Here is a 24,280-nt window from a genome sequence, read left to right as displayed (position 1 = left end):
ACATCATGACAGTTTAGGGATGATGCCAAGTTATTAGTCATTCTATTAAAATGGTTGAGTTAAACATTTTTGGACTAACTCTGTATTTTTGTGTTTTGAAGTTGCACAGGATCTATTCCTTTTTAGACTACATAATGGGCGGATGTCAGATTCACTTTACGGTAAGTGAACAGTTATTATGCTTTTAAAACTATTTCCCAGTGATGTTTTTCTTGTCTCTGGAAGATGGATGATTGATAACTTTTATGTTGTAGCGTGTAAGCATTTATTATGAGTTTGCCAAAAGTTTTCATTTGACATTAATTATTCTTCTATAAGTGTTATAATGACAGCAACTGGGTTTCCAAGCCAAGTTCCTAATTAAATTGTGAAACATTTGCATTTGGATTTATTTTTGTCAGTTTATTTTCGTTTTGAAGAGGAAAGAATGTTGAAAAGAGTTGCAAAATAAAATTAATTCTGGTTTTTGAAATGTTGAAACAAAGAAGCAGCCATCAGAGTCTAGTGTCCTTAACTCCATAGATTTTCATTTCATTCCAGACGAAGGGAATCAGTCAGTAATAGAAAGGCTTCTGTTGTTGCTGAATTGGCCAGTGAATAGTTACACAACAGAATACAGTTGTGAGTGCTTATATGCACGCAGTCAGTGCAAACCTGTGACTTTGTCATTCTGACAAATTGTGGAAGCTTCTAGCAAAATGTTTTGCAAAAGGTTTTGGTGCCTTTTGGGTGACAGCTGTGGTATAACTATGGCCTGAATCTTGCAATATTTTAGCAAAGTGTAATTTTCATTGATTTTCATGTAGAGTTTCTGCCTGCAAGCCTAGCAGGTTTTCTCACACTATCCTCCCACACTTATCCCACTAACTACCTACTTCAATGGCACCCATCAGTGTGAGTCTGATTCTACCACTCACTGTTGTTGGAAGTACTCACTACTGCTGGGATATCCCTGATTAGACCTTTACCTCTGGCATCAGTGCCACCTTAGAACCCTGGCTGTGCACCTGATCGTGCATGCGCATTGTTCACTCACAGTGTCCTGGAATATCCTCTGCCTGTGCCAACACTGTGCCTCACATGTAGGAAATGTTATCAAGGATGAATGATTCTGGTCTTCCTCATTTTCCCACACCCCCTGAAGGATGCTTCAGGTGAGGTGTCTTCACATGGTTTCTGTTCGGTTTCTGCCACAGGCTCCTGTTGGTCCTGGGCTTGTTGGGCACACCTGTTCTTCACCATCTCCCTGCACCTTCATTGCATGGTAGCAACAGCAGCAATGAGCCCTGTTGAGGCTGGGCCCATCAATCAATGACCTACAATGAACCTTTGTCGGGATCATAAGGGGCAGAACATGTTCTCAGCAATGAAAGCAGTCAACAATTACGTCCCATACAAATGATGGCTTAACATACTCCACTTTGGATTGAGACATGGAGCATTCCCACAAGAAGGCCATGCAATGACTCATCTTCGCATGACTGATCATACCCAAGTCTGTCCTTGACTGACTGCTACTAGGAGACCTTGTATCATACAGTATTTTAAATCTGAAACTGCTTCTGTATCTATAGCATTAGATATTCATCACCAGCTTCACCATTAACTCACTTCAGCACTGACACACTGGCATCTAGAAGATGCACTACAGTAATTCACCAAACCTTTCAAACGTGCAACCGCTACCACCTCTAGAAGGAGAGGCTTTGCAACATCACCACCTGAAAATTTCCCTTCCATCAACACTTGCAGTCTGACATGGAGCTACATTGTCATTCCTTTACAGTTGCCAGGTCAAAATCCTGGAAATTCCCTTCTAACAGCATTGTGGGTTCAGCTATGCCCCAAGGGCTGTAGCTCAACATCACCTTGTCTGGAGTAATTAGGGATTGGTAATAGATGCTGACCTAAGCAGTGAAGCCCAAATCACATGAATGAAATAAAATAATTATTTCAGTAAATGTACATAGTTTTAAAATTCCACAGATGATGTTGTCTGTTATTCGCTGGAACATAAGATTGGAAATTTGGGCTTTATAAGGCTTCTGCCCCATTTATGTTCAAATACTGACAGAAGGAGGGAAGTGAATAAAACATCTGTTCAATAAACAGTGCAAGCATCCAAATAATCGAATGAAATTGCGATGCCATAACTCACCCTCATTCCATCTTTGATTCTATTCTGATCAGCTCAATTTGCGAAGCAGCACCCTTATCATGAGCAACTGATATTCATGAGTGTGGTGGTGTCCTGCAGACAAACTACTGGTCATTTCTTGGGGGAAAATGGGCAAGAACTCTGCTTTGCTGCTTTGTCTTTTGTCTTTTGTTTTGCTCTTGATCTGAAGCCTTCAGACTGAAATTCCAGGTTTCTGAAGATGATTTTGTCAGTGGGAAATGTTGACTGCCTTCACCACAGCTTCTAAAATGGGATTCCTAAATACTTTCATTGATACACCTACCTTTAGGAGGAAGATGAAATGAAGAAGTTACCCAGGGAGCTCTGTATTGTCAGATGGCACTGAGAAGAGCCATCGCCTGCTTGACCCTGTCCATGGGATACGTAGACTTTGGAAATTCTTCATAAACTTTTCTAGAGCATGATCTCTGCAGGTTGTGATTCAACAAAGGTCAGGATATCTGTCTTCTGCTACAGTCAACATTCCAGAGGAACATCTGTGAATGCAGAAAAGTGGTGGAGCAAAACTTTTATTCAATCATTCATTCTGAGGAAGGGCTGATCACTTCCTTTACATTTTTTGTGTACTTTCCTCAGTGACTACTGCTCGGTGACTCTGACCTCCATAATTATAAAATGCTTTGATAGGTTAGTCATGGCCGATATTAACTTCAGCCTACCAAACTGCCTTGGTCCTTTGGAACTCACCTCCCAGTGCATCAGCTCCACAGCAGATGCCATCTCCCTGGCCCTACACTCATCACTGGAACATCTGCCTAACAAGGATACCTACGTCAGGCCCTCACTTACTGATTACAGCTCCATCTTCAACACCATAATTCCAAACAAACGCACTTCTAAACTCCAAGGCCTAGAGCTTGGCAACTCCCTGTGTAACTGGATCCTCGACTTTTGATCCATGGACTTCAATCAGTAAGAATAGGTGACAACACCACCTCCACAATAGTTCTCAACATTGCTGCTCTGCAAGGCTGTGTACTCAGCTCCCTACTGTACTCCTCATACACTCACAACTGTGTGGCCACATTCTGCACCAACTCCATTTACAAGTTTTCTGATGACACCACCATCATAGGGTGGATATCAAACAGTGACAAGACAGAATACAAGAAAGAGTCTGAGTGCTCAGCAACATGGCGTAAAGACAACAATTTCTCCAACAATGTCAACAAAATGAAAGAGCTGGTCACTGATTTTAGGAAGTAGAGTGGAAGACACGTTCCTCAAAGATGCTGAGGTGGAGATGGTTGAGAATGTCAAGTTCCTAGGAATGATGTTCAGCAACAAACTGTCCTGGTCCATCCATGTCAGCGCAGTGGTCAAGAAAGTACAAAAATATCTGTACTTCTTCAGGAGGCAAAGAAAATTCAGCATGTCCTCAAAGATTCTTACCAATTTTGTAGATGCACCATAGAAAGCACCCTATGTTGGCAACTGCTCTTCTCAAGACCATAAGAAACCAGAAAGTTGTGAACACAGCCCAATCCATCCCACAAATCAGTCTCTATCCATTGACTCCACTTATACATCCCGCTGCATTGGGAAAGCAGCTAACATAATCAAAGAATCCTCCAACCCTTGTCATACTCTCTTCCTTCAGACAGAAGATATAAAAGTTTGTATATACGTAAGAATAGATTCAAGAACAGCTTCTTCCCTGCTGTTATTAAACTTCTGATTTGGCCTCTCAAATTTTAAATTTAATGCTGATCTCACTCTCTGTGCACCTTCTCTGCAGCTGTAACATTGTATTCTTGATCTGTTCTATTAACTTAATGGACCTTGTATAGTATGATCTGCCTTAACCACACGCGAAACAAAACATTTTTCTGTACCTAGGTACATGTGACAGTGAGAAATCAAAGTAAAGCAAGCCACTAATACTCAATTTGCAAAGGTTACCAAATAATGGAGATTGTGTTCCCAGGGATCCTGGAGCAAAGAACTCTTTACAAATGGCCATACCTGTACCAATGACAATAGTCAACATGACATCAACAGAAAGGAATTTCACTCCCTGGGGATTCAAATGATTTGTATTTACAGTTATCAGTTCTTTTGTATGAACATTCATATGTGGTTGCATTTGCCACCATCTTTTTATCCTCAGGTATTAGAAAGCTTTTGCTTGTTTATTTATTTCATATTGATAGTCTCTGGGAAACAAAGGCTGCCTTGCTGCTCTCCTGGCCTGTAACGTTCCTTGACTGCAGCAGTTCAGTGGTGCCACATTTAATCCAGAATCGAAATGAACTGCAGGAACATTAAACAAATGCTTATTTTTGGTATGGAAATCTACAGTAGGATCCTATTCCTGTTTCAAGATTTGTGGCCTGATTTGCCCTGTTTAATCTCCAGAAAATCTGGAGGGTAAATGTCCCAGAGGAGGAACGGGAGGCAGATGTTGCCGACTTTGAAATAGAAGATCAGACACAGGAAGACAAAGCACCAGAAGCATAAACAACACCAGCAGCAGAACTGCCAAGGAAGCTTATTTGAAGTGCCTTCACTGATCCTGTTGCAACACATTGCCAATAACAGCAGTACCCAGAAGAAACGGTCTTTTCCGAAAGATATGTGTTTCTTGCTGGTTTATAACATTGGCAGAAAGAATTTATGCCAATATATCAGCCCTTTAATAATCCCAAGAAGTCAGATGTTCACACTGTTCTGCCAACAATGAAAGAATGCCCTCACAGATTTTCCCATTTACTGACAGGCTTTCCAAGTACTGTACTGGTATTGTTTCCGCACCATCACTGTCCTTCCCTGCCATCCGTTCTGTTTGACCAAATTTTAATCAGTATTAGCTACTCAAATGGCTTGAGCTTTTTGTTGTCATTGAACAACGAGTGCCCACTGGCCACTGCCCATGATCTGATGTGCAGGTTCCAAAAATTGTCTCCCTAGTGTCAAAATTGAAAAAGAAACTGGATATCACCAGATTTTCCTTAACAATTATACTAGAGGGATTGAGTTTTGGGGAAAAAACTGCATTCAAAAGATTGAGTTCATTAATTCTATGCAATCTGTTTATAGATCTCTGCACTTTTTTGTAGGCATTGGCTTCAATGTTTCTTTTCCTTTTAACAAAGGGTTCATGCCTCAGATTTCTGCTGCTAAAGATCTGTAATAGTGCTATTATTTTTGACATATTTTACATGCTTTTATTTAGAACATTGTGCATCAGTATGAGCTTCTGAAGAAATGAAGCATTCAGGGCCTAGCGCTGTTAATTATGAATTGCCACCTTCTATTTTAGGTAGCCATTGACTTCACAGCTTCGAATGGAGACCCACGAAACAGCTGTTCCTTGCATTACATCAATCCCTACCAGCCCAATGAGTATCTGAAAGCACTAATCTCTGTCGGTGAAATCTGTCAAGACTACGACAGGTACTGTTAACCGTCTGCCATAAAGTAATCTTACCCCACATTACACCAGTACGTTAGTAATAATGGTGCTCTTCAATCTTTGTTGACATTTTTAATAGACCAAAACAATTGTCTTTCATTTGAACTATAGAAAAATAATGAACGTTGCACTTTGATAGAATCTTAGTCACCTCCTATGTTTCAATTTTGCATGATTGGAGCTGAAATTATTAACAACCCAGTTTAGCTACTTAACAGAATAGAATAGTAAAATTAAAATTGAGGAGCAATTACAAAATCCCTGTCATTTATTGAGAAAAATGGAATTTATTGGAACTCCCGAATATAGTCACAGTTATTATAATGTCTATCAGGGTGAATTATAATTCTTAAGCAACTAGACTTGTTTAAATATTTAGTCTATTTAGAGTCAATAGGCAGTTCTAATTGCACAAATTCAAGGAGATTCCTATTTAATCTAGATCAACTGAACAAAGCTTTAAAAATATTTGCTTATGAATCCTTAACATGTTTCCATGAATTTCCATTTTGGCAATCTCTGCAAATGTTGCTTATCTTAATGGATGACACTCCATTAAAAACAGGAAAAGGAATTTCACAAATGGTACAATTCAAATTGTGCACTTTCAAGTCTCTAGTTTATCACCATGATGGCTTATTGTTTTTGCCACTAATGGACAATTATGCTGTCTCTGACAGTTGCTCATCTCCTCTGTTCCCCTCTAGAGACCCAAAATCTCTTTGAGTCCTCCAAATGAAATCCTGGGATGCTAGCTAGGTAGTTAATTAGCTGTAGTCTACAAGCAATCACAGATTTCTCTATTAAAGTGAGACGATTGGTTATGTAGATTGAATAGTATCATTCCACATTGAGCATTGGGCAGGCAAGGAGGCGGGTGTAGCCAGAATGGGAAAAGAACCCACACTCTTTTCATTATTCTGAACCATACACCAACCATCTCAATTAACTAAACTCCAAATTGGGATCTTAGGCCACTTTAATGTTTCAACATGACTAAAAGTGTCCTTGAGTTCCCAGTTCATGACTTCAGAGATGGTACACTCAGTCTAAAATCCACATTTGAGATTTTTTTAAAATACTTTACAATTGACGAATCATGAATTAGCAATCTTTCAGATTGGATATGGCTGTGTTTTTAAGGAAAAAAGTAACCTAATATAATTTATACCGTCAATAATTAAGCATTTCTGTGGAAATGGTTTCACTGTCATTAGGTATACATCCCACCTAATTTTTATTTCTATTGAAATTTTATACCTCGCTGACTGTGTATCATCTGTCCTGTATCTCCCAGTGTAGTTACTTACAGTCAGACCAATTATACCTTTTGCTCATGTGACAAGTCAGATCTCAATGCTCAATCCACCTTTTATGGCAATGTTTTCTCCTGAATACTTTGGCCATTTGCAGGGGATTACAGTAAAAAATATAAGATGAACAGTGAGAGTTTGTGGAAAATTAACTATTAGTAGGGCATTGCTTGTGGTTGGATTGAGTATCAGAGCCATATAGTGAGTTACAACTTACATTACAAGTAGCCTTTTTCAAAGAGCAGTTTTGCCATCAATTCACATGGTGCATGAGTGATCATTCTGGAACAGCTACATCACAAGTGTTTTAGAACTTGCGTACAATTCAGACTGACCCTCAAAATTTGAACAGAATAATTTTGGGGAAGTAGCAATCCTTATCTATAGTTTGACATCCAGTATTTGGCAGTGCAGTGTGAGCAGATGGTTGTGTACAAATGAAATTCAAAACTGGCATCAAACAAAACTGATGGAAGCATTCAAACCATTAGCAGCATTTACTGAAGGAACAGGCGGAAGAATAACAAGTGAAATAAAGAGAAGGGAAACTAAAGATGGGGTGATATTTCTGCTAAACATGGAGGTTGTGATGAAGATTTTCCTCTGTGCCTCACAACATCAGAAGTTGTCAGTGTACTGCACAGTCACCTGCCATGCCAATCACGGGTGCATTTTATCTATCCTATCTGGACTGTCCACAGCAGACACCTCAAAGTACTGGATCAGTATTATCAATGCTGCCCGCGCAAGATCCTGCAAATCCGCTGGGAAGAAAGACACACAAAGACCAGCATCCTCGACCAGGCCAACATCCCCAGCATCGAGGCATTGACCACCCTGATTGGCTATGATTGCCTGGGCCTGTCATCCACATTTCTGACACAAAACGCCCCAGGAAGATGTTCTACTCCCAGCTTTGAAACGGCAGGCGGATAGAGGAAGCATTTCATTGATACTTTCAAGGCCTCACAGGTGAAATGCGGCATTCCACCACACAACCGGGAATCCCCCGCCCAAGACTGTCCAGAGTGGAGGAGGAGCATTTGGGAAGGCATCAAGGATCTTGAGACTTGTCATCAGGAAAAAGCAGAAGCCGAGCCAAAACAACGTAAGAAGTGTGCTGTCATACCATCCCTTCCCGAGTTCCAAGTGTAACAGAGCCTGCAGTAGCCACTTTGATCTGTACAGCCACCTACAGTTTTGCCCTGAGAGTGGAAGAGAGTCATCCTGGTCTGCTGGGGCCCACTGATGAGTGAATTATCTACCTGCAGGGTTCCTTGTAGCGGGTGTTGACACTTTCTCTGCTTACCTGACTCTGATGATTAATTGCTGTTGTTCCTATCAAGGATAGATCACTTGCCTGCAGACATTTTGCTACATAAAACTGCCATGTTTTATGTGGAGCAGAAGGAGGCCATTCACCCCATCAAGTGTGCCCCGTGATTCAATAACATCCTGATTTGCCACGTGCATAACTTCTCTTTCATACCGGCTCCTTAGACTCTCAACTCCTAATATTTCAAAAATCTCTCTACGGTTTAAATTCTTCCAGCGATCTAACCTCCACAATTCTTTGGAGTGGAGAATTTCATTCACTGTCCTCTGGGTGAAAACATTCCTTTGCCACACAGTTTGAAATGAGCGTCCCCTTATTCTGTACAATGTCTCCTAGCTCAAGGCTCCCTCACTAGTGGAAGCATTTTCTCAATATCTACCCTGCCGAGCCCCTGTCAATTGCAAGTCATTTGATTTCCATTCCAAAATATTTCAATTGTGATGAACACACTGTGAGACATTTGCCTTTTACAAACTGTTATTTATGTAGATGTGTATAGCCACTCTAAAATTAAAGGTTTAATATCAAGTAGCGTACTATAATTAGTCTTAAACTTGAACTAAGTGCTGTCAGGAAACATGAACCTTGGTTTATGTTCAAGCAATAATATTTCACAACCCAGCAATACTTCAGAAGTTGAAATACAAGCAGTTAAGACACTTAACAGAATGGTAATTGTAAATAATGAATGAGCAACATCAGTGTGAAACAATGGATGGAATATAATCCGGCGCATCGTGCTGAGGAACTTTCCATCTAGGCCCAAATGCTAGTTTGTTTCTAGTAGGTATATCCGGCAGGATTAAGCCAGCGGCTGGATGGGGCTGCTGCCAAAATCCTGCCCACTAGTGGTAAGATGTCAATTGGGCTCACTAATGAGCCAAGTGATGCCAACTATCCATGAACAAACAAAAATGTAATGGTGCTCAGGGCTTAAATAGGAGTCGGAAGGCTTTCCCATGAAACTCAGTGGCTGCTCCGTAGAGTTTGCAAATGACATTCAGGAGTGAGGTTGTGAGTTCCTTGTTTTCCAATATTCAATGCCCGACAATAGAAAAGGGAAAAGCTGCCTGCAGCCCCCATCCCACTACTACCACCACGCTCCTTGGCTCTAACTTCCTTTGCCTCTGCCCCTTCAACAAACCCTTATTCTGCCTATACTTTCGGAGTTCAGGGATCCAATATTAGCTGCAGCCAATGCTTCTGGTTGAGTTGGCAGCAGTGCTGGATTCTAATTAGCTGGCAGTGGATGGTGGCAGGATTTCTGCTGCCAGGGTCCTACATTCTCAGGGAAGACCCAGGCTGGCGAGATAAGTCCCTGAGGAGCATTTAATTCAGTCACCTTCTCCAAAAAAAGCTTTGCAGGTTTCTCACTGATCTGCAACAATGGCAGTCCCAAAACATTAAATCCAATGAAATATCTCGACATCTGGAACTTTATGCCATCATGAGAAATGCGGAATACTCCCACTTGGGTTAGCATTAAATGTTTAACAATATGTTCTAATCTGCTCAAAATATGAACACAAAGTGACCCAAAAAAAGGGAAAGAAGCTAAATGTACAGTCTGCATAAACAGCATAGTCCAATTATAATTTGTTTATCACATATGGTATCGCTTCTGGGCAAATCAAATTGTAACTGGGTTGTTTGAGTTAATCAACTCCATTAAGCAAACATGTTTAAAAATTCACTGCCTCATACATCAAAAGAAAATGTATACATTCTAAAACTCAGATGATGTTTTGTTAATGATGGTGGTAATTAACAAGATTATGGAAATATTCTATGAGATTTAAGGGGAAGAATAGTTTTTTTAGCTCATTGTGCCAGCCTGCTATTTAACATAATTGATTGGCAGAATTTAACAGAGTGTCGTGACACTTGCCCTCTCTCTCACCCCCTCCTTACAAACTCACCTGACCCATAAAAATAGTTTGTTCGCAACCCACCAACTTTTAGAAAGCCAGCTCTGGAGCAATAACACATGGTGGGTCTAACAGAGAAGCTCTGGAGTGGCTAGGTGCTGTCAGAAATGTAAGAATTTCATTAGTGGGCCTGGGCTAACTAATTCCTAGGATTTGAGAATGGGAAGGGATCAGGCAGACTAGGGTGGGTGGGGATTGGAGACTGGGAGGGAAGAAATCTGGGTGTAATATCTTTGGCAGGCGTTGGAGAGGGCTTGGAGGGTGACCACAATGTACATGAGCCACCCTCTGATTGATGAACTCCCATTTTCCAACACAGTTAAAGAACAAACTGCATTTGCAGTGCAGCCTGCCTCCGCTTCCATGAGTTTTCTGGCAGAGGAGCTGGATGGAGACCCTTAATTACGCCCTAATTGTGATGAGGAATAATTTCTTCACCCAGAGGGTAATTGCTGCAGAAGGTTTTGGAGGCCAAGTATTTCAGACAGAGGTGGATAGGTTCTTGACTAATAAGGGGATTGAGGGTTACATGGAGAAAGCAGAAGAATGGGGTTGTGAAACATATCAGCCCTGATCGAATGGTGGAGCAAACTCAGTGGGCAAAAATGCTTCATTTTGATCATATGTATTATGGTCTAATTAGGCAGTTAATGTCTTCACCATTTGGGAGTGGGCAGGAAGGTGGTTGGTTGGCTGCCCCCCAATGTATTTTATGGCCGACTGCGTAACCTAAACGGCTCCCTTACTGCCCCCACTGACCCACCCACAAGATGCAGTACAACCCAGCTTGATGTGAACTAAAGAATGGATCCTTGCTTGTAATACCAAAATGGTGGCAGAGTAAGACTCCTCAGCTGGAGCTTATCCACTCCATCTATTTTGTTCTTTCTTTTTCTTTTTCTTTCCTCTCTGTTTTTTTAATTCTTACTTCTTGTCGATGTCCTGAACACATAGCCTCAGTGCGGATTTGAACTGTTGGCCTCAGCGTGAACCCAGCCTGGCAATCTCTCAGCTTGGCTTGGTGAGCTGTCAGTGCATTATGGGGGCTCTTAACAGCTCAGCATGGTGGTCTCCCAGCCCACTGTGTGTGACAGTCTCCCAGCCCGTTGTGTGTGACTGTCTCCCAGCCCATTGTGTGTGACAGTCTCCCAGCCAGTTGTGTGTGACAGTCTCCCAGCCTGTTGTGTGTGACTGTCTCCCAGCCTGTTGTGTGTGACTGTCTCCCAGCCCATTGTGTGTGACAGTCTCCCAGCCCATTGTGTGTGACAGTCTCCCAGCCTGTTGTGTGTGACAGTCTCCCAGCCCGTTGTGTGTGACAGTCTCCCAGCCCGTTGTGTGTGACAGTCTCCCAGCCTGTTGTGTGTGACAGTCTCCCAGCCCGTTGTGTGTGACTGTCTCCCAGCCCGTTGTGTGTGACTGTCTCCCAGCCAGTTGTGTGTGACAGTCTCCCAGCCTGTTGTGTGTGACTGTCTCCCAGCCTGTTGTGTGTGACTGTCTCCCAGCCTGTTGTGTGTGACAGTCTCCCAGCCCATTGTGTGTGACAGTCTCCCAGCCTGTTGTGTGTGACAGTCTGCCAGCCCGTTGTGTGTGACAGTCTCCCAGCCAGTTGTGTGTGACTGTCTCCCAGCCCGTTGTGCGTGACAGTCTCCCAGCCCGTTGTGCGTGACAGTCACCCAGCCAGTTGTGTGTGACTGTCTCCCAGCCCGTTGTGTGTGACAGTCTCCCAGCCCGTTGTGTGTGACAGTCTCCCAGCCCGTTGTGTGTGACAGTCTCCGAGCCCTTTGTGTGTGACAGTCTCCCAGCCGGTTGTGTGTGACAGTCTGCCAGCTGGTTGTGTGTGACAGTCTTCCAGCCCGTTGTGTGTGACAGTCTCCCAGCTGGTGTGTGTGACAGTCTCCCAACCCGTTGTGTGTGACTGTCTCCGAGCCCTTTGTGTGTGACAGTCTTCCAGCCCGTTGTGTGTGACAGTCTCCCAGCTGGTGTGTGTGACAGTCTCCCAACCCGTTGTGTGTGACTGTCTCCAGCCCGTTGTGTGTGACTGTCTCCAGCCCGTTGTGTGTGACTGTCTCCCAGCCCGTTGTGTGTGACTGTCTCCCAGCCCGTTGTGCGTGACAGTCTCCCAGCTGGTCGTGTGTAACTGTCTTCCAGCCCGTTGTGTGTGACAGTCTCCCAGCCGGTGTGTGTGACAGTCTCCCAGCCCGTTGTGTGTGACAGTCTCCCAGCCCGTTGTTTGTGACTGTCTCCGAGCCCTTTGTGTGTGACAGTCTCCCAGCCCGTTGTGTGTGACAGTCTGCCAGCTGGTTGTGTGTGACAGTCTCCCAGCCCGTTGTGTGTGACAGTCTCCCAGCCGGTGTATGTGACAGTCTGCCAGCTGGTTGTGTGTGACAGTCTCCCAACCCATTGTGGGTGACTGTCTCCAGCCCGTGGTGTGTGACAGTCTCCCAACCCTTTGAGTCTGTCTCCCAGCCCGATCTGACAGTCTCCCAGCCCGTTGTGACAGTCTCCCGTCGTGCCGTGGCAGTCTCCCAGCCTTGAAAGCCTCAAAGTGAAGCCCAGCATGGTTTGGAGTCAAGGCCCAGCATGGCCTGGAGCCTGAGAGCCAGCATGGACTCAGTTGGTAGGACTGTTATTCTGAGCTTTTTATTTCTTTACTTTTCTAATTTATTCCTATGGTCTGTAATGTTGGACTTTATATTTCTTTATTTTTCTAATTTTTTCTCCCTTAGAATTCATACTTAAGAATCTGTACCTAGAGGGTGCTGTAAATGGTGACTTTGTAAACCTTCCACTGCACTCATTTGAGTACATGTGATAATAAAGCTAATTCCAATTTTAATTCTAATTCTGAAGCCAGTGGAATGGAGCAGCAATCCGTTTGCGGCTCTTTATCCAGTTCCTAACTCACACATACTCATTTCAGTGAGCTATCAGTGTATCGTCAGTGTTGCATATCCTGAAGTCTTGGATCAAGCTGTTAATGACAGAAACTAAGCCAGTGTTCATGGCCACACAATGTAAGGTTGGGAAGGAAATTCTTACTTACAAAGTGTGAAGTTTGTGCCAGCTGATGTACATGCAAGATATCTTACCAAAATGAAAACTGAATCAAAATACAGTGGATTTTGAATTTGAATAGTCGAATTTGAATTCAATAAAATATCTGGAATTAAGAGTCTAATGATGGCCATGAGCCCATTGCTGATTGTTGGGAAAATCCCATTTGGTTCACTGATGTCCTTTAGGGAAGGAAACTGCCATCCTTACCAGGTCCGGCCTACATGTGAATCCAGACCCACAGCAATGTGGTTGACTCTGAACTGCCCTCTGGGGCAATTAGGGATGGGCAATAAATGCTACCTAGCCAGCAATGCCATCATCCTGTTAATGAATAAAGGAAAAAAAATCACGATGAATTATACAGTTAAATATTGACAAAATATAAACTGCTGTTTCCAAAACTGTATACTGCTAAAAGAACATTCCTCCCACACTATGTTAAAAGTAAGCTTAATGCTTTCTGCTTTCCAAGATATATAAACGAGTACAAAAGAAAGTCATCAGCTGAAATATAGCTTCTGTTATAATGAAGCTTGTAATTGAGTCCTGGATTAAAATTCAGTTTTATTGTCAGTGGTAAATGGAATTATTTAAAGTTTCAGGGCTTGGCTGACGCTGCCCTCATGAATGTCCTGTGAGGCCCAGTGAAAGGCCTCAGGTCTGGGGGGAAGGAATTACATTCAACAACATAATCAGCAAATCTTTTGGTGGCAATGGCAAAAGGACTTAACATCTATGGATAATGGATAACTGCAGGCAGGGGTGATTCTTTCAAGTGAAGACAGTGTTTCATCTGAGTGCACTTGAAGAAGTCATGGGAAATAAATTCATGCGTTCCTTCCCTTGCTCCTTGAAATTGAAAATGGGAGGCTTCTATGAGCAACTAAAAGACAAAGCTACAGGGAATGGGGAGATGAGGAGAGGACCTGTCTTCCAGCTGATCCTGCTGCAAAGATATTCAGATAAGCTTTGGCCTCAAAGAAAGTGACTACAGACTTCTATTGATATCCATGGTGTGATTTTTAACTTTCCCAAAGGCAGCTTAATCAAGGCGCTGAATTTTCAATTCTGAAGGAGTAAACAAGAGATGGGTCTGTCTTTGGATCAGCAGCCAGCCTCCAGAGGAAGCCTTATAGAGGGGGCAAACCTGTAATTGATTGGAGATCTTGTCCAATTAAAGCCAGCAGGGGAAGCAATGGAGACTGGCTTCAGATACCAACAGCAGTCACCAATGAGACTGCTGCTTGTGGTAAAGGAGAGAGTTTGCACCAAAGCAAGCTACTATACAACAGGGATCCACCCGACACAGGCGAGCCAGAGACTTGGCAACCACAGTGGGGAGGGACGTAAGATTAGGAGCCCTTTAAGCGTGCTGCACCATTCAACAATATCATGGCTGGTCTGCCTAACTTTCCTGACTGTATTTCATAACTCTTGACTCCTTTGTCTTCAAAAATCTGTCTAAATTCGGCCTTGAATGAATTTAAAGTCCCAGCCATCATGACCTTCTGGGGAAGAATGTTTCCTTTAAGGAAAAAAAAACTCTTCATCACTGTCATAAAAGTGTGCTTTTATTGTGAAACTATGTCTTTTAGTTATTTTTTTCTCCTGGGGTCCACACTATCAAACACCCGATAGATCATATATGTTTTAAAAAGATATTTTCTCATTCTTCCAAACTCTAATAGATAAAGCCCTAAGCTGTTCAAGTTTTCTTCATAAGATAGGCTGTAGGAGTGACTTGAGTTATCTTTTAGTGAATTGCTTAAGTATGTAGGAACAGCAGACATCGAAGAAGACAAATATTATGTTCGCCTTCACACTGAGAAGACTTGAGCAGAGGAGCAGGGATGACTTGTACAATTGTACAGGGCCCTGGTGAGAGCACATCTGAGTATTGTATGCAGTTCTGGTCACCTTAGCAGGGGAAGGATGTTTTGGCTATGGAAGGAATGCGATGAAAATTTATCAGACAGATTTCTAGGATTGACATATGAAGAGAGACTGGATCAGATAGGACTATATTCATTGGAGTTTAGAAAATGAGAGGGATTTCATAGAAACCTGTAAAATTTTAATAGGACCAGACAGTGTAAATATAGGAAGGGTATTCCCAATGACTGCTGAGTAAAGAACCAAGGGCCACAGTCCAAGGATATGGGGTAGATCTTTAAGGACTGAAGTGAAGAGAAATTTCTTTGCCCAGAAAGCTGTTAAAGCCAAAACATTGAATATTTTGAAGAAGGAGGTGGATATGGTTCTTAGAACTAAAGGGTTAAAATGGTATTGGGAGAAAGCAGGAACAGGGAACTGAGGTGGGTGATCAGCCATGATCATATTGAATAGTGAACTAGGGTCAATGGGCTGAATGGCCTTCACTTAACTTCTATGTTTATATTCTTCTCAAATAGTTATATTTCTTCTTTCAAATAATGAGGCTGTCACAACTTAACTGGGAAAAATGCACCGATAATCATGCCCCACTGTTTCACAAGCCATCACAAAATGTATAAATGTATGAAATCCCAATGAGACCACCAATTTGCAAAGCTGACTGCTGTTTAGGACAAACACAATTCACAACAGGTTTTTTCATTAACATGAAATAGCTATTTCTTATAACACAGTAACTTTGACAAGAGCAAGTGGCAGAAAGGGTTGTTAAACTACTATGATGTAATTTATGCTATATCCCTTCAAAACCCAACTACACCCACACTCATCATGATTAAGACAAACAAAAGACAAGTGGTTTAATACACAGACTTAGGAAGGAAAAATAATGGACAGAGTAAACAAAATTCTGAAAATCAAAAGCCGAGACCATAAGATGGAAAGTTGTTTTCCTCGCAATTCTTTTGATCCTTGTAATGATAATGTGCTGTTGTCTGTGAGGTGATGGTTATCATCCTTTAATTCAAATGTTTATCAGGGGGACCAAGGTTCTTTCTTGGTCCTTCTATGGAGAGAGGGAGAGATTGATGGGGAGAAGAATGTTTTCTATCCACAATCTCTGATTGCTTTTCCTCCTCTACAGCTGCTCTGTTACTTACAGCTTTTTGATGCATTGCAGCTGAACCTACATGAGGGTAGTTGTCAGGCAGCATTTCCTTCAGTCAAAACAATCTTGGTGGCTTTCAATTTTAAATCCTCACTCCTATTGCTTCCAAAGGAGCTGAAAATGCAAAACTTAGCTGAGCTAGCCTCTAAATGAAACCATAAAGATGTAAAATGGGATCGTCAAAACTTGGATGAAGAAAACATTCTTATATAGTTACAGGTAAATTTAATATTACACAAACTGAGTTTTTCAGAGCCAGTGAGATTATTTGTCAGTTGTAAAAGCTAAAATATAAGTTACACTTCATTCACCAAGGAGTACATGTCATTTATCAAGTAGTCACAGTTTCTAAGGTTTGTTTTTGCGCTGAGGAGAGCAGCAAAACTGAAATTTCATTAATTTTCATTTGATTGCAGTCTGGGACCACTCCCTACAATGTACCCTCTGGGACAGGATAGAACTAATCTCTGGATATTTCTGCTATTCTCTCTACACGTGGAATACAAAGTTGCTGTCAATTTCAGTGGAGCAATGACAGAGAATTATCAATATTAATTGCCACTAATTATCTTTGGGCCAATTATCTTTCTCTCTGTCAGTGTTAATCCTATTAAATAATGATAGTAAAGCAGTTTCATAACTGACATTGACAGTTACTCAAATATATAGGACTGCTATCATTTATTAAACATCAGAAGAAAGTATTAATATATAGATAGAGATAAGTGGATGTTAGCTGGTTTGCCAGGAAATCCATTCATAATTCACTGTGGCAGGAACATAGGATTTGAAACTACATTAGTTGACTCAGTCAAATTTTGAGTGAGTCTTCTTCGGAATCAGTGCCTGAATACATATCATCAAAATATTGTGAAGGAGTGATGCAAACCACCATTATGTAATGCTACCACAATACTGTTCTCACAGAGGTAAAACTGCTAGTACAGAATTTGTAACTCTAGACTTTTTTTGACTTCATTGTTTTATTCACAGGCACTTTTACTCACATTTGCTCCTGTGCAGGCCTTCATCATGGGCATGCAGGAACATGTATTTATGGGCATCGTTCATGTGTGTGAACCTTGACTGTGAATTCACGTGCATCCTGTCTTTAAATTTATGTCTATATACATTCAGTTTCAGCAATTGTAGGAATAAAGAACCTAGCAATTTATTTTTCCTCCACAAGTCAAGGCTGCTGAATGAAACTGTAATATCACTACAGGAGCAGAAATCTGATAATTGAATCTAGATAGTTCTGAAGATCAGTCATTGGCTTTAAACAAATCATTCTGTTTCTCTGGACACAAATGGTGCCAGACCTTCTGAATTCATGCTGTTTTTATATCTGAATGTAGATTTGTGGCTTTAAAACACACAGGATAAACCTGCTGAGTAACCATATATATAGAAGACCATTCCATTTAGTTTAGTGGGAACAAGATTAAGAAATTAATGAGATTTGATTCCAACAATGCTAAATCAAATTTGGATTTTAGTCATGACATCAGCATTAATGGTATCCAAGATTTATGTACTTTTATTGTTTTATTGGATTACCAACATGTTCATCTCATAACGTTAGTGCTTGGAAAGAACATTAGCAAAATTGAAGTGGAATTCAGAGATTCACAACATACTTTCAGTTCCAACCCATTTGATTAGTAATTGCTGTCAGCCAGGAGTCTTTGTGAGTAAAGGAAGTCAGTGTATAAAACATGCTTTCACAGCTCAGCGTGAAACTTTGTTACAGGTATTCTGGAAGTGCGTGTTGTTATAAATTACGCAGCATTGATATATACTGGGGGTTGTTTCACCTTTTGAATGTGAATAATTTCAAGTGAATTTGAATCAAGTTCAGAATGTATGAACAGCACAAATGGTAACATGATGTGGCTAATTCATCACAAATCATGTAATCATTTAATGGCTTCAAAAACAGCTGTTTTGATTTTCGTTTATGTTAATTCATAAATTAAACAGATTTTGTTATTATTCAATTTTCTGCTGCTACCAAACAAAGCTCAGGATTACTGTCTTCAACCATCTGTGCTGGTAATTTTGTCACTTCATTCAGCCTTTTCTATTGCTGATTAATGTGATTGCCTTTATTCATCAGTAAACTATTGCACAGAAAAATTGCACCCGCAGAACAATGTGATTCAATATTTCCTTCTATTTGCCAAGTCTTTGGAAATTTGAAATCTCCAGATGGAAGTAATTATCTTGTCTGATTTTTTTAAGTGTTGATTTTGATTTTAGTCTCAACTAATGAGATTTGGAGTCTAAAATTGGGCTTGGTGGCATCTGTATTTTGGTGCTACACTGCCTTTAGAGCTCCAGTATGTGAAGCGAATGATACTGTTTAGAATATTGAAGAGGGTATGAGCACTTGTCAAGGGAATGTTCACCAGAATTGACAGCAGCAGAGGAGGCAGACCATACTGGCAAATGTCGTGCAAATCTGAGTTGGTGCCATTTTGGAGACCAACATTCCTGTAAGAACTGTGTAGAGATTTCAACTCTTGTGAGTTAGCCACTGGTTGTTTTTTCTGACCTTCTGTGATTCAACATGTTCGATTCTTTTTAAAGTTATTTCAAGTTGCACGGGCTTGCAGGGCGTGGTAAGGTGTATGCTGAAGGACATTTTAGAGACTTCTGCAGAAACTTCTTGATCCCACATTTCCCTCAATATAGTGGGATTTAGAGAATGGACAGAGAGCATGCAGTAGAGAGCAGACTGCTAGAAGAAGGGGGGGCAAGGGCAGGGAAAGGGCACCCAGGAAGAACCTGTATGTGCACATGGTGTTCATGGAACATTCCACCCCTCTGCCTGAACCTTAGGAGGGGACAATGGGCGAAATCTAAAGCCTCCCTGAGGCCAGTTTGAAGTCGGTGGCTGGGGTGAGGTATTTAATTGGGTATGGAATGCAGCGTATGTTTCCTGCCATTTTTTCAACTCATGGTTGCCCTGTCCTCCCCGGTGCCAACTGAAGCCCTTTTGGGAAATTATTTACAACTTCTGGGCCTCATCCTGCCTCTTCTAGCATTCAGCCAGGCGGAGCCTGATTGAAGACTCCCACCAGGATGGCTGTACACACTGACAGACACCTCAACCTGCCTCCCTCCTCTCCCCTCCCCTTCCCTGCAGCCCTTAACCTGCTGATTCTCACCTGTGGCCTAGGTCTCTTGCTGATCCTAGTTGGTATATTGCTGGCTGGTATCACATTGCCCACTGGTGCTGCTTAAGATGGAGAACTACCAGACTTTAATTGGATGCAGCTCCTGATGGGTGAAGCTTTTACACCCAATGTTCTTAGCCCTTGGGACAGCCTGCACCCTGCCAATAAAGTAACTGACATTTGACAGCTTTCTCTGAAGGATATGAGACCCTACAATTGTTAGAGCAATGAATAGTTAGGGAAATCTGTGCTGCTGTTGAGCAATTCACTGGATGCTCTGTCCGGGCAACTGCTTACATAGGAGGATAAGAGTTGTTTGTGTGAGGTACAATTGGGGAGGGTGGGAGGGGGCAGGGTCTGGTAGCTAAGAGCCGTGGAATGGAAGAACGTGGCCACTGAGAGGTGCCGTTCACCAAAATGCAGGGAATCTTGCCGGTAAGGCTTTTTGCTATGTCTGAAAGAGCCATTTGCTGGATCAGAGCGTTTCATCTGCTGCCGGGGCTGTCAGCCAGAGGATGGAAGTAAGGAGAGAGCAATGAAGGATGCTTCAAGAGATTTTGGGGCAGAAGGAAGTAGTGCAAGGGTTGTCGAAGGAAGCTGCAAGTGGGGGTGAGGTGGAAGATTGGCCTGCAAAAGAGGCATTGGGCGAGAAGGAGCCTACAAGAGGTGTGTGGAAGGGTGAGGGAAGATAGGGTAGTACAGGGAGGCTGCCAAGGGAAGAGAACAGTTTTCAATCTGTCAAAAAAGTAGTGTTCAACTAAATGGGATCCAGAAGGTCACCAAAGTAATCAATTCCTTGAAATAGTGTAGCATAGTGGATTTGAGAGAGTTAAATTAATTTGGGAAACGTGGACCAGAAAGTCTGGGAGCTGGATACCAAGTCAGGGCTACAGAATGGGGTTATTTGGGGCGCTGTGGATGAAGGAAGAACTGAATAAAGTGAAGGGTGAAAGCCAAGGATGAGGCTGGCCTCTGGATTCTCCAAGGGGATGGGATCGGGAGATTAGTAGGAATGTCCTAAGAATGGAAAAAGGACCAATATAGGAAGGGGAGATTGAAGAAGAACAGAGGGAATGAAAGGGGAAACAAGGTCATTGATAGCGACAGTGAGAGGATGGGATGTGAGATGCATATTGTACTTGAAAGGGGCAGGATAGAAAGAGAAATAATCAAGTAAAGTGTACCACATTCATCTTGCAAAAGTTTGATTTCCAAAAAAGGAATTCTCAGAATGTCCCATGTAAAAGAGAAGGGCCCAAGGTTTTGTTTGTGCATGGTGAGGCAAAGCAAAAAGAAACATTTGAAATCAAATGGAAAAGAATGTGTTGTGTGAGCACTGCATTAACGACTTTGCATTGAAAGAAAACTATCTGAGCATATTAAAAACAAGTACATTAAAAATGAATAAGGTATAAAAGCTGCAAACAGCTGTCTCTCCATCATGGTCAGTCAATCGTTAATCTTTCATAAGATAGCAAGCTAAGCTTCACCAGCACTTGGCAGAAGGGGTGAGAGGGGAAAATTAATACACATTCTGCCATGCAGTGCCAATCCCTGCATAGCAACAAAGATGTGGCAAAGAGACCATTCTGTTTCTGAATCCATTCAATGCAGAAGGACTGTTCTGCAGGAGGTAATGAAGGGCAAACCGATTGTTTAGCATGTATTTGTCTAATAACACAATGTTTAAAAAAAAAGCAAGTAGTTTGCACACAGCAGCATCAGGAAAGGGGTGAACCAGTCATGGATTTTGGAGAATAAACCTCTCCATTTACAGTTGGCAGTAGGGCAAGCTTTCAGCCAAGGCAGGAGCAGCCTAATAAGGCCCCAGCATTACAGTTGCCTGTGATAAGATGCCAAAATCAAAGCACACATCTCAATCCTGCGCTTCCTCACAGGTCAGTAATTCCATGACAGATGCTGGAAACACTGAATGTAGCAGCTGCTTTAACAGTGACAAGACATAGAAGATGGAGAAGGAGGAGAAGTAAAGAAAACCAACAAGACATGGTGCCACCTTCCCTGAGAAAGCTGAGCCCATGGAAGAATGCTTTGCCGTGTTGCCTCAGATGACTTTAGCGGATATCCTCTAGTGGTTTGGGAGCTAAGTGCTGTGGTCTATTCAGTATGTCCTGCTTGGTGCAGGTACAACCTCCTTTGGCATGAGTTGATGGAGCTGTTTAGGTTCCTGGCAGAAAGGAGGTGGTGTGACGGGGCATGTTGGGACTGTCTTGAAAAGCCAATTCCTGGGTGCCTGTCTGTGGGTTCTCTTTGCAGTCAATACAGAATGACACATCTAACACCCCTTAAGGGATATTAATTTTACAGAGGATTTGAGGTCTTGTGGACCCCCTTTTCCAGTCCAATTAAAGGCCTGCATATGGCAGTGAAGGCCCGAGAGCATATCTCGCAGATACTGTCTGCCCTGTTGATCTGGCAGTCTGCAGCACCCAGCACCCATATACTCAGACACTGCAGGCACAGCTTCAGACAGAACTGGTGCACACTCTCTTGCCTTTGCTTCAGTCTGTGGCAGACTGGCACCTTTGCCAGACACTCCCCTGTTGCTTCTGTGTCTCTGTCACCTCATCAATGACTGGATGCAGAGGTTCATCTTCTGTACTAAGATCAGGAGGAGCTTGTTCTCCAGCAGTACGTCTTCTGAGTGTCTGAGACCTCAGCTGATTTTTTTTCTCCTGTGGCTGTGAGCCCATGTTAGTGCTGTGTTCCCTAGAATGTGAGCTCGAGCATACTTCAGATCCATGATACACTAAGGTGGAAGTTCTCTGTACGGGTTGGTGGACCGTGGGGAGGAAGTCCTTTATTGTGCTTCATCTGAGGCTGCCAGCTGTTTCTCCTCACAGCTGTCTTTTTTGGCACTGGGGTTTTTCCTTTCAGGGCCCTAGCTTGGCTCTGCATTCTGGAAGCTGCACAAATAAATGAAGAAATTTGTTAATGTCACAATGCACCACCCATACCCAAAGTTTCATTGCAGCATTGATTTTTGATGAACGGTTGGTATTAGCTGCTTGGACGATTTCTCACTAGGTGGTTGAACATATCCAAACTTTCCTTCAGCACAGGTACATTCCCCTTGCTGCCTTGTCAGCTCAGTGGCCAGTTCCTTTGAAGGGGGTGAAAGGTCATATGTTAGGCATTCCCCCAATCTCACTGCCTCTCATCTACTGGTGATGTACATTGGTCTCCTGCAGAAAGGTAAAAGCATGAAGGGACATCAGCATGGCTACACAAGCATTATACCTGCATTGATTCTTACAGATATGATGTGGGAATCTTTCAGACCATTATTAACTGAGTTCATTACTTTTAAGAAGAATATGGTTTGGGAGGAGTTAAGAGTTGAGGGATTCTGTATAAAATATGATTCAGTGTTGTCAAATGAGCAATTTTGTGTGTGATATTCCTATGCATTAGTAATAGCTTACAATGCCACACACACTCAGGGGATTGAGCAGACGGACACACTTACTGTGATGGAACGTAAGAGATCATCCATCCTCTTGAGCCACTATATGCCCTCTTACCTCTGGTTGCTAAGAGTGACGACTGCCACAACCACTGTAGACCAGGCTGACTCAGTGACTGGGAATGGCCTATTGTTCTCATCCTTGAAAACAGTATATCCCTTCTCTCCTGGATGCCATGCAGGGGAAGCTCTAGGGAAACATCACTGAAATATGGGGCTGCCTTTGGCAGGTGTAGGCAATGGCCTACTGGTATTGTCTCTGGACTATCAATCCAGAAAAACTTCAGCTAACCTTCTGGGGACCTGGGCATCAAATCCTGCCACAACAGTTGGTGGAATTTGAATTCAGTAAAAAAAAAAATCTGGAATTAAGAATCTACTGATCACCATGAAATCATTGGCAATTGTTGGAAAAACCCATCTGGCTCACGAATGTCCTTCAGGGAAAGAAATCTGCCACCCTCACCTTGTCGGGCTTACATGTGACTCCAGCCCAAAGCAATGTGGTTGAATCTCAATTTCCCTCTGAAATGGCCTAGCAAGCCATTCAGATGTGTCAATCCCTACAAAGCCTCAAAGAGGGAGTTGCCCTGGGAATCCTCAACACTGACTCCTGACCCCATGAAGCCCCAGGGCTTCAGGTTATATACAGGCGAGGAAACCTCCTGCTGATTATCAAATACCATCCTCCCTCAGCTGATGAATCAGTACTTCTCCATGTTGATCAACACTTGGAAGAAGCACAGAGGATGGCAAGAGCACAAAATGTACTCTGAGTGGGGGATTTCAATATCCACCACCCAGTGTGGCTTGGCAGCAGTACTACTGATCGAGCTGGTTGGGTCCTAAAGGACATAGTTGCTAGGCTGGGTCGGCAGCAGGTAGCGAGAGAATTAAACGAGGGAAAAACATACCTGACCTCATCCTTTCTAATCCTCCAGTTGCATTTGCATCTGTCCATAACCGTATCAGTAAGAGTGACTACTGCACAGCCCTTGTGGAAACGAAGTCCCACCTTCACATTGAGAACAACCTCCATTGTGTCATGTGGCACTATCACTGTGCTAAATGGGACAGACTTCGCACAGATCTGGCAACTCAAGACTGGATATCTATGACGTGTTGTGGGCCACTAACAGCAACAGAATTGTACTCCTGCAGAATCTGTAACCTCATTGCCTGGCATACCCCCCACTCGACCATTACCATCGAACCAGGGGATTAACTCTGGTTCAATGAAGAGTCTAAGAAGACAGGCCGGGAGCAGCACCAGGTAAACCTGAAGATGAGGTATCAACCTG

The 24,280-nt window shown here is 42.5% G+C and overlaps 1 protein-coding gene across 1 annotated transcript in view; it reads left to right on the top strand.

Moving 5' to 3' along the window:
* The window catches only part of cpne7 (copine VII), a 138,252-nt gene that overhangs the window by 80,489 nt on the left and 33,483 nt on the right, over positions 1–24,280 (top strand). Inside the window, exons 10-11 of the mRNA XM_048547132.2 lie at positions 102–161; positions 5,463–5,596. Coding sequence (XP_048403089.1) covers positions 102–161; positions 5,463–5,596 — 194 coding nt within the window. The remainder of the gene's footprint in view (positions 1–101; positions 162–5,462; positions 5,597–24,280) is intronic.

The sequence above is a fragment of the Stegostoma tigrinum genome, chromosome 16 (genome assembly GCF_030684315.1).
Source record: "Stegostoma tigrinum isolate sSteTig4 chromosome 16, sSteTig4.hap1, whole genome shotgun sequence".
NCBI classification, from domain to species: Eukaryota; Metazoa; Chordata; class Chondrichthyes; order Orectolobiformes; family Stegostomatidae; genus Stegostoma; species Stegostoma tigrinum.
This window is presented reverse-complemented; position numbering and strand designations above follow the sequence as displayed.